The sequence below is a fragment of the Sus scrofa genome, chromosome 1 (genome assembly GCF_054392235.1).
Source record: "Sus scrofa isolate SSC_HxYL_T2T_F1_AM1 chromosome 1, Sscrofa_HxYL_maternal_Yorkshire_Landrace_v2.0, whole genome shotgun sequence".
NCBI classification, from domain to species: Eukaryota; Metazoa; Chordata; class Mammalia; order Artiodactyla; family Suidae; genus Sus; species Sus scrofa.
In genome coordinates this window covers 66,740,075-66,755,437 of record NC_139383.1, presented here as the reverse complement: position 1 = coordinate 66,755,437, position 15,363 = coordinate 66,740,075, and the positions used below count along the sequence as shown (strand labels likewise).

Genomic DNA, 15,363 nt, shown 5'->3' with positions numbered 1-15,363 from the left:
AGTGGGTCCAGGAGATTGATAAGCCAGGCCTTCCTACCTAACTCAAACCTTCCTACCTAACTCACCCTAAAAAGACAAAAAAAAAAAAAAAAAAAAAAAAAAACACTTCCTATCTAATGCAGTCAATGTGTGAGCAGAATTTCTGTCAATTGTATTATTTATGAATGTATGAGAGGAGTTTACCACTTAAAGTAGTCCTGTTGGTAAACTCTAATTTTTTTCTTTTCCTCATATCATCCCCCATCATGTTCTATCCCAAGGGATTGAACACAGTTCCCTGTGCTGTACAGTAGGACCCCGTTGCTCATCCATTCCAAATGTAATAGATTGCATCTACCAAGCCCAAACTCCCAGTCCATCCCACTCCCTCCCCTCCCCTTCATTTTCTAAATAAAGAATCACTCATTAATTTATCCTCTGTGCTGATACATTTTCATCAATTCATTTTGCTAGAAATCTAGAACACCTGCAATTTTGCTGTTTTCTCTGAGTTTGTAACAAAAATATCAAAATTGTCTTCCCAGAAATTCTGAAATTTTTTGAAACTTTATTTTCATTATTTGATACAGGGAAACTGACACTGTTTAATCTATTTCTTAAATCACTAAATTGTAAACACCCTCTTAAAAGTTAAAAAGATGTAATGTTTTTCATTCAAACAAATACTGTCCAATTAACATAAATACCAGATACAACCTATACTTTCCAATAATTCTTCATGGAAACACATTTTCAGTATATTTACTAGCTCCAGCCTCTGAAAATACTTTAAATAACTTATTTTATATGTTTTTAATTAATACATTCTACCCCCCCTTAGGAGATAGCTTTTGAAATGTAAAATTAATTACATCCCCTAGATGAAAAATAAGAAAGTATTTTTTTACTTTAAAAAGAAACTTTTGAACATAAGTTACAGCAGCAGTAATCTTTTGCAAAAAAAAAAAAAAAAAATCCTCATAGATATAAGCCTTCAGGAAAGTTCCTCTGTAGCAACCTGTGGCCTGCCCACGAACCTTAATTAGTTTGAGAGATCATGATATAGAGCCTCTTCAAACTGGATAGGAGTGGTAGCTCTCTGTGGAGAAATAGAGCAAGCTTTTGTACCAGGTAATTTAAGGAGCAGCAACAGGCTAATATGTAGACAAGAGAGCATGTAGCATGTGGTGTGGTTCTCAGCAGAGCAGCAGGCTCTAATGAGGCCCAGTAGTGGATAGCAGCTGGTAAACTTGGGGCTCAAAATAGAAGGCTCTGAGGGCCTTTATTCGTTAACAAAAGACTGCAAATTGCTCAAAGGCCTGAGTAGGCAATGAGAACATGTTCATATGGTGAGCCGGTATATAAATTTTCAAAACAAATATTACAATATATGAATTTACATTGCAATGAGAATCAGAAGAGTTCGATGATTGGAGACATTTGGGTCAGAATAGGTAGCAAAATTGGCTATTAAATTTTGTGTAAGAAAATCACCACCTGCTCTTCTGTTCTTTCGGGAACACCCAGACTAAAATGTATACAGGGTGTGTTGTAACTATTTGTGTAACCACGCCATACACCCTACTCTGTCTGCTACAGTGAAAGTTATAATATGGTTTACAGAGCACTACAAAAGAAATGGAATGTATGCATGATGGAAATACTTCCAAGTTACCCAAGCATAAATTAATAACATGACAAATCATATAAACTACAAGAAAAAGCTCAAATATCTTGTGAAAAGAGCAGGTGACCTAGCCTGACCCACATCTTAGGGATTGATCCTAAATAGGTTCCTGTGGATCCTTTGCACAGTTTGCTTTTGTTTAGCAGGTGTGGATTTCCGCAGTTCTGCTGCCAGGGAGGTGCAACCAGGGTTTTCAAAGGGAAACCATTCATATGAACACTAAATATGCTATTGAGCTAAATAATAATCGTTTTCATTGTCATTTCCTAGCACCACTCTGCAAAATTTCTGAAGTTTGTGTTTACAATTCTGTATCTCTGAGAAAACATTTTAAATTATAAAGAAAAGGCCCCTGTATAAGTAGTCATCATTTAGTGTGTGTTTTTTGTTTTTTGTTTGTTTGTTTGTTTTTTGTTTTGTCTTTTTGCCATTTCTTGGGCCACTCCTGCAGCATATGGAGGTCCCAGGCTAGGGGTCGAATCGGAGCAGTAGCCACTGGCCTCGGCCGGAGCCACAGCAACACCGGATCCGAGCCGTGTCTGCAACCTACACCACAGCTCACGGAAACACCGGATCCTCAACCCACTGAGCAAGGCCAGGAACCGAACCTGCAACCTCATGGTTCCCCGTTGGATTCGTTAACCACCTAGTCACAATGGGAACTCCTAGTGTGTGCTTTTTTAAGTTAAAGGAGAGCACTTCTTGCATCCATCACAGATCCGTAGCAAGAAAGACTCCTACTTAAAAACACTGCCACAGGTCACATTCTTCATTTTCTTATAATAATCTGAACCACTCACTAAGTGGTAGAGAACCCCCCTTGGCAATTCCTACACAGACCCTCATTGTAGGACTTTACTTTTCTGTGGACATTTTAGACCACTGCACTTGCCACTCCATGATTTATAACTGGTGGTTATTTTTGACTCACATTTTTCCCATCCTCCCTGCATCTAATTCTTCACCACGCTTTTCCAGTCCTTCATCTGAAACATCTCACTTTTGTAGCCATGCTCTAGTTCAGACCCTACAATCTCAACTCTGGGTCAATGCCTGGGTTCCCCATCTTGTCAATATTGTTCTGCCCTCAAGTGCTTCAAACACTCTACTCTAGTCTACTGCATCACTCCTTGACCAAGGACTTAACAGTAGCTCCTTATTTTCTGAAGGAGATGTCGAATGTCGAAGTCTTCTCCCAACTGTCCTCAAGTCACACTTGCCATTTCCTGGCAGCACCACTTCCCAAAGAACCCTCTGCTTCTTCGTTTAGGTACCACATGCCTGCCTCATTCTATCTCCATACCTTGCCCCATGCCATCTCCCATGCAATTGTTTCCTAACTGTTGCACATGTGTCTTGGTACCCAAACTAGCCAGGAGTTTAATTTTCTGCCAGCACTCAAGTAATTCAACGAACATGTACGGAGGTCACTGAATGAATCAATGCCCAGTGATCCAGACATACACATAAGAAATGGAAGTTACAACCCACAACCTATATCAGATACAATTTTTTTTTTTTGGTCTTTTTAGGGCCACACCCACCACCTATGGAATTTCCCAGGCTAGGGGTCAAATTGGAGCTGCAGCTGCCAGCCACGGCCACAGCCACCATCAGATCCAAGCCACAAATGCAACCTACAACCACAGCTCACAGCAATCCCAGATCCTTAACCCACTGAGCAAGGCCAGGAATCGAACCCGAGTCCTCATGGATACCACTTGGGTTCATTACCACTGAGACATGACAGGAACTCCAGATACAATTTTTTTAAGTTTCCTTCTCTATATGGAATGATTCATAAACAGCTATTCTGTCCATTAGGGAAGAAACTTACATTGCCTGCCGGAACAATGACAAATTCTTTCACTGTACCCAATACACACTCATTCGCTCAACCACTCTCTCTCCCCTCCCCTCCCCTTCAACTCTGCAATTCATTCAGCCCTATTCATTATTCACAATACTGTATGCAACAGCCTCATTCGAAAGTGTCTCATCGTTCACTGGTGAACAGCATTAAGTATTGGACCAACAGAAAACATGAGCCATAATTAGCTTAGGGGAGGAGGGTGAGGACATCTTGGTTCAGCCCTTTTTCTGTTCACACCAAGGACCCCCTACCCAGGCAGACAGCCTGCCTTTTAGCCAGATCGTGATGTCCATGACAGACCAGGAGGAAGAATCCTGAGATCCAAGGACAGTTTAATTGTAAGACATTGTGCACACAGCAAACTGCTCTTTGAAACCAGAAATTTTTTTTCTGTTTTCATCCATCATTGTCACCAAACACACAAATTTTTGTTTGTAATTCATGCTCTGGTAAAACTGATAAGACCCCTTGCATTTGATTTGCTTCAGCAAATGGCTGTAGAAGCAGAGCATAGAAGCGAGCAAGTGTGTCCCTTGGCTGCCATCTCAGACCCCACCCCCACCACCCACTGTCCTCCTCCCCCCTCTCTCCCCCCCAGCACAGCCCTCTTCAAATCCTGATGAGCTGAGCCCATCAAAAGTCTCCACTCTATGACCCTCATTCAATTACAAAGTCCATTCGACGTTATTATAGATCATAATGAAAATACACGCCTTGGGCTAGAGGAGTGGTCTGATGAAAGTGAGGGAACAGGAGCCAGTGGGCAGGGGCCAAGCAGAGCACCAGGCAGCCAGAGTTGGTGGCCCTAGGGGTCAGTCATTTGTCACAGTGAGCTTCTGGCGACATTACCTAACCTCCTTGATGCCACAATGCAGTACCCCTACTGACAGATGGAGCCCTTGGTTAAAATATTCTTGGGCTTTGGTAAAACAAGTTCTGTCTGGTTTTCATAATGGCAATTTGCTCTGACCCCTAAAATGATCATAAAATCTATTTTGCTCAGTAATAGTCCTTTATAGGCCAAATTTTACTAGGAAATCCCAACCTTAATGAGTGCGAGTTCAGAGTTATTATCTTCTCTTCTGATGGAAAGGGTACCACTCTGCAGGTGTCCTCTCTTATGGGTATGAGCGCTCAGACCACCCCTCATACTTGAAAAATCACACTGCTAAGCATACTCTTATTCACATACTCTTATTCACATACTAGTCAGAATTCCCTACTGTGCACAACACAATTAGAATTACCTTTATAATTTGGTTGGCTTTCAGGAGCACAGTTTAGCTGTGGATGCACAAGAAGCTCCAAGGGGGAAATGGGACAAGAATCACCTCTTTTGTTCTCCAACATATGCACAGCACCAGAGATAATACCTACCTCTGAAAAGAGATATTCATCGAGTAAATGGTTAAACCAAGTAAATGATGTATTAACCTCAATTCTCATTTTCCATCATCAGGATATCTGTGTCCAGCATGTGGATATAAGATAATGCCTTCTGAGGTGTTCCTTAGCCTAATATCTAGTAGGACAAATTATCACCAGGAAATATACCTCATTCAACTATGGGGGGGGGTGATAAATTAGGAGGAAGAGAATAACATATACACACTATTGTGTATATAATAGATAATTAGGAGTTCTCCTATGGTACACAGGTTAAGGATCCAGTGTTGTCACTGCAGTGGCGTGGGCCACTGCCATGGAAAGGGTTCAATCCCTGGCCTGGGAATGTCCATGTATGCAGGTGCAGCCAAAAAAAATAATAATAATTTTAAAATTTTTTAAATAAAAAAAGTTTAGGAGTTCCCATCATGGCTCAGCAGAAACAAATCTGACTAGCATCCATGAGGATACAGGTTCAATCCCTGGCTTCGTTCAGTGGGTTAAGGATCCACCTGTGAGCTGTGGTGTAGGTCACAGACACAGCTCAGATCACTGGTTGCTGTGGCTGGGGCTGTGGCAGGCAGCTGCAGCTCCAATTTGACCCCTAGCTTGGGAACCTCCATATGCCACAGTGCGTGGTCCTAAAAAGACAAAAAAAAATAATAAAAATCCCTTATCTTTAAAAAAATTAATAAAATAGATAATTGCAAGGACCTACTGTATAGCACAGGGAAATCTACTCAATAGTCTGTAATAACCTACACAGGAAAAAAAGAATTGATATATGTGTATCTATAACTGATTCAGTTTGCTGTACACCTGAAACTAATACAATACTGTACGTCAACGATACTCCAATAAAATAAAATAAGATAAACAAGTTTAGTGAAAAACCATGAAAATTCCAAGGAAATGGAGACCCTCACCTACATCCCCTCAACTTGCTATATTGTGATCAAGATCATTTTCCTCCTTGTCACCCTTGTGTCTTGACAAAGATAAGTTGTTCCTTCTGCCTTTCAGGAAGTCATCCAGCTGAGGTGAGTCTATGTGTGAACAGGACACAGAGACACATCCTCGGCCTTTCTTTGGCCTCAAAGTTTATACTTTAGCATTACTAAAGTACCTATAGTTTACACCTCCATGCCTATGTCCATAATCTTTCCTCTGCCTGGAAAACCCACCCTCAGTACCATGTCCCTCTCCATCTAGTTCTTTCCTGCCTGTCCTTCAAGTTTCAGTTCAGGTCACTTCCTCCAAGAAGCTTTCCCTGACTACCCTAGGCTAAGTATGGCAACCCTCCCTATACCTCCCATAGAATACTATGCTATCTCTTCATCACCTAACATTATATTAAAATGAAGTATTTACCTATCTCCCCTAGATGACTAGCTCTGAATGTGCAGGCATTGTGTCTTACTCTTCTTAATTTCCTCAGCTCCTAACATGACACTGGTCAAGAGTAAGTGCTCAATAAATGGGTAATGACTTGAACAGCCCATAACCCTTGCTTGGGAAGGCACAGATATGGGAAGGCAGGAGCGCATCCCTGGACAATACACTTAACACTTGTCTAAAGACGCAGCAGTGCATGGTTAACAGTGAAAGCAGAATGAGGTGGGGCAAGGCCAGAAATGTTCTGAAGGCCCCCCGGGTGGTGGGGGGTGGGGGGGCAGTGGGATTCTGAAGAGAGGGAGGAAGAGCACAGAGGACAATGGTCCTGATCCTTCCATCCATTGAAGGTATGAGTTCACTCCAGCAAATTAAGAAATCAATCAGACTGATGGAGTTCCCATTGTGGCGCAGGGGAAACGAATCTGACCAGGAAGGTTGGGGTTTGATCCCTGGCCTCACTCAGTGGGTTAAGGATCAGGCATTGTCATGAGCTGTGGTATAGGTCGAAGACGTGGCTCAGATTTGGCGTTGCTGTGGCTGTGGTGTAGGCCAATGGCTACAGCTCCGATTGGACCCCTAGCCTGGGAACCTCCATATGCCATGGGTGTGGCCTTAAAAAGACAAAAAGACCAAAAAAAAAAAAAAAAAAAAAAGAAAGAAAGAAAAAGAAAAGAAATTAAACAGACTGAAAATATAAACCAATTCAGAGAAATGAATGAATGACAAGAGGTTAACAAGAGGCTAGGATGGGACAAAATGGTCACTCAGATTATACAACTGACTTGTCAAAAAGGATACATTCTCCCCCAAGAAACCCCTGGACTGGATGGGCCATCATAAAACACTGTGGGATTTGAATCTTGAAGCACGTTTTGCTGCTAATGGCACTCTTGTTACTAACTGGGAGACTTTCCATTTGAAAGGCCTGGCTTAGCAGGAAAGGTCAAGAGTATCTCATTTTTTACTTCTCCACCACTACCTTTATTCAACGTCATGGTCATGTATAAAAGAGGCAGAATAAAGTTTGGAAAGGGTTCAAAGCATTAAGCATTAAAAGCTCCATTAAATCAGGGACCCTAATGTACAGCACAGAGAATTATGTCCAATCTCTTGAGTTAGAACATTATGGAATACAGTATTAAAAAAAAAAGAATGTGTGTATATATATAATATACATTACATTCTTATATATATATAATATATATATTACACACACACACATATATATATGACTGGGTCACTTTGCTGTATAGCAGAAATTGAAAGAACATCATAAATCAACTATACTTTAAAATATTATTTTAGGAGTTCCTGTCGTGGCGCAGTGGTTAACGAATCCGACTAGGAACCATGAGGTTGCAGGTTCAGTCCCTGGCCTTGCTCAGTGGGTTAAGGATCAGGCATTGACGTGAGCTGTGGTGTAGGTTGCAGATGCGGCTCAGATCCCACGTTGCTGTGGCTCTGGCGTAGGCCGGTGGCTACAGCTCTGATTAGACCCCTAGCCTGGGAACCTCCATATGCCATGGGAGCAGCCCAAGAAACAGCAAAAAGACCAAAAAAAAGAAAATATATATATATATATATATATATATATATATATATATTACTTTAAAATATCTCCATTAAGTCAGAAATAACACACAACTTACATAACCTCCATGACTATGAATCTCTTTTTTGTTGGTTAATTAGTATGCAGTCCAGAGGTTCATCATAACAAGAGAGAGAACATTTGCTTCGCAAAAGGCATTTTAAATAATTTTTAAATAGCAAGAAAAGAGATAGCTGTCATAATTTTAATATATTCTTTTGAATACAAATTTATGAAGATGTTAATAAATGAGGGTAATCTATAGTGTTCTGAGATCAAATAAATTTCAGAAATGCTAAATTAAATATAGATAATGATATGAGAAAAAGATGGCATATATAAATATGACTGGGTCACTTTGTTGGACAGCTGATATTGGCACAACATTGTAAATCAACTATACTTTAATTTAAAAAATATATAGACAGACAGGCTTCTCTCCTGCAAGACTTCTCAGAGTCTTTACTAAGTTAACATGCACTCACTATAAATTCCTAGGAGTATCTGTGCAGTATTTTACCTACACATTTGAAAGTGCTTTTTCATGGTTTTTCATAGTTTGGGAAGCCTATGTTAAATTTTCTGAAAAGTGACTGGATATTCCTGAACCAATCAGCTGGTCAGTAGCTAGCAGTCTGTGAAAGAAGAGGTAGATATCAGTCCCTGAAATCTTAAGCTGGCTTCAGAGCTACTTATCCCCTTATAAGACACAACAACCCTGGGCGTGGTCTGCTTGCAGCTTCCCAGAAACCCCCCACAAAGAAGTGGCGGATGCCAAGATGAAACAGCTGCAATCAAGCAACCTGCCTCAGTGGGCAGGAGAAATGAGAAGTTAAGCAGCGTAAATCAAACACACAAATGTGGCAACATTCCCAAGGAAATTTTAACAGCTAGCTATTATCTGGTCACATATCTTTTGATAGAGTAAAATATCAGAGGAAAGTGAGACTGCACCAGAATTTTAAACAGTTTGTCTAGTTTTATTCCAAATGGAATTAAAGTGAAATTATGGATCAAAAGTGCTCTAAGGAAATTCTTCTAAAACTTAGGAGCCTATGAATTAATTTAGAAAAATAAAGAAGAGGAGTTCCCGTCATGGCTCAGTGGTTAACGAATCTGACTAGGAACCATGAGGTTTCAGGTTCGATCCCTGGCCTTGCTCAGTGGGTTAAGGATCCAGCGTTGCCATGAGCTGTGGTGTAGGTCACAGATTAGACCTCTAGCCTGGGAACCTCCATATGCCGCGGGAGCGGCCCCAGAAAAGGCAAAGAAAGACAAAAAAGAAAAAAAAGAAGAAGAAATAAGAAAAAACAGCAGCACTAGAACAATTGCAGCAATTTGCAGCACAGCTTGGAAAGTCAGCCGACAGGAGCTGGAGGTAAAACTGTGAGAAACAAATCACAGTGGATTTTACTGATTTTCTGAGTCCTGCTGTACAAATAGCCCCCTTGTAAGAAAAGCAACACAGATGTTGCCTCACACTGTAGGGCAAGTGACCTTACCACACAGGCCACAGCTAAATGGACCAAGGATGGAGCTAAATCCAAAGGTGGCCATCTATAGACCAGCCACAGTGAGGACAGGCCAGGGTGGGAAAGCTAAGACCCCTTTGCCTTCTCATCTTTCGTATGGCAAATCCCACCGTCTTGATAGCAATGCCTTGAGAGAAGTTACACAAACTGAAAGAATATAGAAAAAATATTTACTTAATCATACTATTCTAATCTATTTTATTTCTCTTCAAAGTCTAGCGATTCTCAACTACATCTATTGATTTCCACTATTCAAAATGTTGGTGAAATTCAGTTAATGCTACTTTCATAACTAAATTCCCAGTGTCCTCATTCTCTTTAAATAAGGAGTTCATAACTTAAAAACTGGAGGTTGTGGAAAGAGACAGCATTTAACAACTTTTATCCATGGGGGAGAGGGACGTTCTTGCATCATACGGTTCCTATTTACTCAAAAAACAGAAAAAATTTTCAAACTCAATTTCCCAAAAGTTTCAGATGTAACCATTGATGTCAATCTTCTATTCTTTACCAAGCTTCAAAATAGAAGCTGCCTGCCCATCCTATGTTTGAGTGAAAGATGAACAGCCAAAAGAAACAGAAGTCAATGGATAACCCAAAATCGTATATATGCTCCGTTTTTCGTAAAGTTTCAATTGTCCACAAAGTTATTCTCCAGGTCCAATCTGATCACTGATACAGGAAGTGAGATGATTACAACACTACATCGGTGGAGGCCAAAATTAAACTCAGTGTAACTTAAAACATTGTAAGACAGGAACCTTAATTTTTTTGCATTCTATAAGTATCGTATATACTTATGCCCAATACTCATCTTTCAAGTACCTCCTCCAAATTTATTGGAACTATTCTTCCATTTTCAAATCACATTACATTTGTAAGCAGGTTTTAATTTTAAAAAATCAGTCATTTTTCCCAATGAGGATCTTTCTTTATTGCTAATTCATTTCAAAAAGATTACATAAAAATAGATATATCACCCCCAAATTTACAAAATGTTGCAAATCTCCAGACGAGTAGCTGCACACACTTGCAGTTCTAATATGGCCTCTCCCGCTCTGGCCAGGAACCAGTTTCTACTGTTGGAAGTCAGCTCCAAGCAGCCTTTTGTTTGTTTGTTTGCATCTGCCAGAGGCAAGGCCAGAGGGCCCGGATGTATAAAAGTATCTCACATTCAGAAGGAAGCCCTCAGGCTTTTGTGCCAGTAGATGTGCAAAGAAGCTTAAGTAAGTGTGGGAAAACAGCAACTGTGGATCAGAATTGGCCATAAGGCAAGACCTAACACGGTTTGGTTTTGTTGTTGTTGTTTTGGTTTTTTTTTTTTCTAGTTTTCCACAGACAGATGGAATAACAGCATAAAAGGCTGAGCAAAGGGTCTCCTGAGCTATTCTCTCCATTGTACACACACAAGAGAGACAGTAAAGATACAAAAAGACCATACTTAGAAAGGAAGTGTCTCCTTAAGAGCATAGCCCTCTACTGCTCATTATTTTCATCAAAAAGTAGGAAAGAGGATTGATGCAAAATGCTCCCAGGCTTCCTCCTGGAAGGGCAATAGCTTTGTTTCTGAGGGTCAAACTTGCCACACGGGTACCAGTCTTTACTCTCTGCACAAAGGTGGGCAGCTAGGGGGAAGGACACCTAAGACCTCTGTTATAGCTCAGCTCCACCTAAAGAACTAAATCATGCCCTTTGGAAAAACAGCTGGATATCAGCTGGTGGATACCATCAAGGCAAAGGACAACCAAAAGAGCCACAAGAAAGATCTCGGCCACACTCATCCAGCTGAACCATACCTTTACATAGCCTAAAACTGAACTGTCACCTGAAATAAATGAGAACAAGAAGGACAGAGAAATTTTCTAAAATAGCCTCTATAGCTGCCTCACCAAGGACATTTTTTTAAATTACTGTTAAATTGTGACTGCTGAACAACTGAATTAAGAAAGAATGGATAGGAGAAAAGAGATCCTTTTCTCAAAGCCACTTATATAGTTGAAATAAGTTTGGCCATGAATTTATCATTGTTGAAGCTAGGAGATGGATGCAGGGGGATTCATTGTTGAATTTTGTCCATTTTTGTATATATGTTTGAAATTTTCTCTGATAAAAGGTTTTTAATTACTTTACATTTGTATAATCTTTCAGTTTTTCAAACAAAATATAGCATTGCTATAAACAGTATAATGCTCATTTTAAAGTGTTTTTTTTAATCTGAGCTTAAGAAAATAGCCAAATAAAAATAAGGGTCTGATCCCAAACACAATTGTTCCTATAAAATAAGTTGCCTGCAAACACCTAAGAGGGAATAATGTAACTATATTATCCTTTCAGAGAAGTTTAAAAGGGATTTGGGAGTTCTTCCAAAATTTTTCTAAGTTTTTCTAAGGACTATGATAGTGAGTCAAAATTTGTGATATGGAGAGAAACTAAAAATCACTATATTCCTATCCACTGAGAAGCTCTGCCCAAAGGCAAATGTCTCTAAGAAAGGCATCCATCTTCTAGTGTCCACGAATGTAGACTAATACATACAAAACACATCGTGGCAGAATTTCAATCTGTTCTCAGAATAAATATTTATGTTCAAAGAGGAAAGCCTTCTTTCTTTTTCTTTCTCTTTGCCAGCCTACCTCTGTATGTCCGTACATACTCTGAGTGTAGCATATGTGATCTCTTTTTTTTTCATGGCTGAGCCAGCAACATATGGAAGTTCCCAAGCAAGGGAATGCCGAATCCTTTAACCCACAGCACCACAGTGTGAACTCTGTGATCCTTTTTTTTCAATTAGGTTTTTTTCCCAGATTTACTGAGGTATAACTAACAAAATTCAAATTGTATATACTCAAAATATACAATTTGATGTTTATGATGTTATAAACATCACAATCAAGCTATTTTTGAAAGTTATTCAGCAGTAATATTTGAGCACTAAAGATTTATTTTAAAGCCCTTAAATATTTTTTAAAGCAGATTCCACTTACACCACTCAAATGACTTAAGGCTACCAATATAGAGTAATGTCTGTGAGCCAAGAACCAGATGGCTTTATACAAGACTAATGAGACAAGATTTCCAGGTAAGGCAAAAGTGCTATTTGGAGTGAAATACATAATAGTTCAGAGAAGTGGCTGGATTGATTTTGCCTAGGTAATTGAAAGAAATGAAATAAATAAAATCTTTTCAAGAACAAACCATGACAATTTTCCATACATCTACTTAAAACATAACAAAAAGGAGTTCCCACCATAGCTCAGCAGTTAATGAACCCAACTAGCATCCATGAGAACGCAGGTTCAATCCCCAGCCTCGCTCAGTGGGTTAAGGATCTGGTGTTGCCTTGAGCTGTGGTGTAGCTCTCAGATGCAGCTCAGATCCTGAGTTGCTGTGGCTGTGGTGTGGGCCAGAAACTACAGCTCCAATATGACCCCTAGCTTGGGAACCTCCATATGCCTCAGGTGCAGCCCTAAAAAGACAAAAAAAACAAAAACAAAAAACAAAATATCTTCTGCTCTGTTAAGAAAGGGGGGTAAAATAAAAAACATTACTAGAAAGCTTCAAAAACATTAGGAAACCAGCAGGGTACTAGGAGCAGGTACTCATAATCAGAAAGACAATTCTTGCTCCCTGCATAAGTGCATTTGACAGTGAGACATGGAAACAGCCACTGACAATCAGTGCTCTCTTATTAAAAATACAAAGTTGGGAAAAGACTGAAATATAGTTTCCCTGACAAGCTCCCTATTCGTTACTATAAAACAATATTTTCAAGTTCATGTGCCAGGGATTCTGTGATTAATGTTTAAATTCTAAGAATTAATGTAATTTTAATAAATAATGACATCTATTGTCTATTAGTAATGATTTAAAATATATAATCTACTTGACTTCTTGATATATTACCTATATTTTCTCAAAAAACAAAACTGAAAAAATTCACATTTTTTTTCATTTTAATTGACTTCCCTTTTTCTTGCCAGGATGAAACCATCCACACCTGAGTATCATTCTCACCGTGTTCTATTTTGTAAAGAAGAAAGAACTAAGAAGTGGTCAGTCTAGTAGCTCCCTGCAAACAACAATAACTCCCAGTGGATACAAGTGGGGGAGTTTGGGGGACAGAGCAATAGATGTACCACTTAGCCACACAACATTACAAAAGTAGTAATTACCTAGGAAATCTGCTGCCTCCATCTCTTCTTTCTCTGTCTCTCTTCTGATATTCCCAGTGGCGTAGACTGTGAAACAAACAAGCCTCCCATTAGACCCAGAAGAATTAAAACAGAGTTGAATACTGACATCTAAAAAAAGAAGGAAAAAGAAAAAAAGAAGAAAAAGAAATTAACATGAGGGGAAGTATTTCTATTATTGTGACAGGAAATCTGTAAGAGATATGACTAAATATATGTTATTATTTGAATTGAGCATTAACTTCTATTGATATATATGATGTGTGCTTCACTGTGTTGGCAACAGACATCTAATAAAAAACAAATTCCACAATGCTACTACAAAGGCAGTGAATATGGAAATGAAGTTTCTGAATGATATTCTGATATATCTGTATCATTCCTCTCCCCTCAAAGTAATAGCCAATATCCTTAGTAGTAATGGAGAATATTCATAAACAGGATTACAAATATTAATGCAGAATCACCTTATGAACTAGATACTATCACTATTCCTATTAATACAATGTTGTTGTTTTTTTAATTTTATTGAAGTATACTTAACAATGCTGTGTTAATTTCAAGTACACAATGAAGTGAATCAGTTATACATATACATATACCCATTTCTTTTCAGATTCTTTTCCCATATAGGTTATTACAGAGTATGTAGATTTCCCTGTGGTACACAGTAGGTCCTTGTTACTTGTCTATTTTATATATTGTAGTGTGTTTTTGTTAATCCCAACCTCCTAATTTATCCCTCCCCCCAGTGTTTCCCCTTTGGTAATTGTAAATTAGGATTCAAAATCTTTCCTATTTTGCAAGTACTTTTGTATCTTTTTTTTTTTTTTTTTGTCTTTTTGCTATTTCCTGGGCCACTCCCGCGGCATATGGAGGTTCCCAGGCTAGGGGTCGAATCGGAGCTGTAGCCTCCGGCCTACGCCAGAGCCACAGCAACACGGGATCCGAGCCGCATCTGCAACCTACACCACAGCTCACAGCAACGCCTGATCGTTAACCCACTGAGCAAGGCCAGGGATCGAACCCGCAACCTCATGGTCCCTAGTTGGATTCGTTAACCACTGCACCGACGGGAACTCCTGTATCATTTTTATTAGACTGCACATATTAATGATCTCATATAGTTGTCTTTCTCTGACACTTCACTTAGTATGATAATTTCTAGCTCCATCCATGTTGCTACGAATGGCATTATTTCATTCTTTTTATGGCTGAGTACTATTCCATTGTATATATGTACCAATGTATTATCCAATCCTCTGTTGATGGACATTTAGGCTGCTTCCATGTCATGGCTATTGTAAACAGTGCTGCAATGAACACTGGAGTGCATGTATCTTTTCAAATTACTGTTTTCTGTAGTATATGCCCAGGAGTGGGATTGCCGGATCATATAGTAGTTCTATATTTAGATTTTGAAGGAATCTCCATAGTGGTTGCACAAATTTATACTCCCTCTCCTGCATTTATTATTTGTAGACGTTTTGATGATGGACATTCCGACGTGTAAGGTGATACCTCATTGTACTTTGGGTTTACATCTGTCTAATTACCGATGTTAAGCATTTTTTCATGTGCTTTTTGGCCATCTGTCTGTCTTCTTTGGAGAAAAGTCTATTTAGCTCTTCTGACCATTTTTTCATTCGGTAGTTTTTTCTGATATAAAGTTGCATGAGATGTTTATATATTTTGGAGTTTAATCCTTTGTCAGTCACTTCATTTGCATG

General features: G+C 39.3%; 1 protein-coding gene across 1 annotated transcript in view; it reads right to left on the bottom strand.

Annotated features, from left to right (window-relative positions):
* LOC100515111 (uncharacterized) overlaps positions 1–15,363 on the bottom strand; it is a 441,565-nt gene that overhangs the window by 381,067 nt on the left and 45,135 nt on the right. Inside the window, exon 3 of the mRNA XM_085013067.1 lies at positions 13,616–13,744. Coding sequence (XP_084869193.1) covers positions 13,616–13,744 — 129 coding nt within the window. The remainder of the gene's footprint in view (positions 1–13,615; positions 13,745–15,363) is intronic.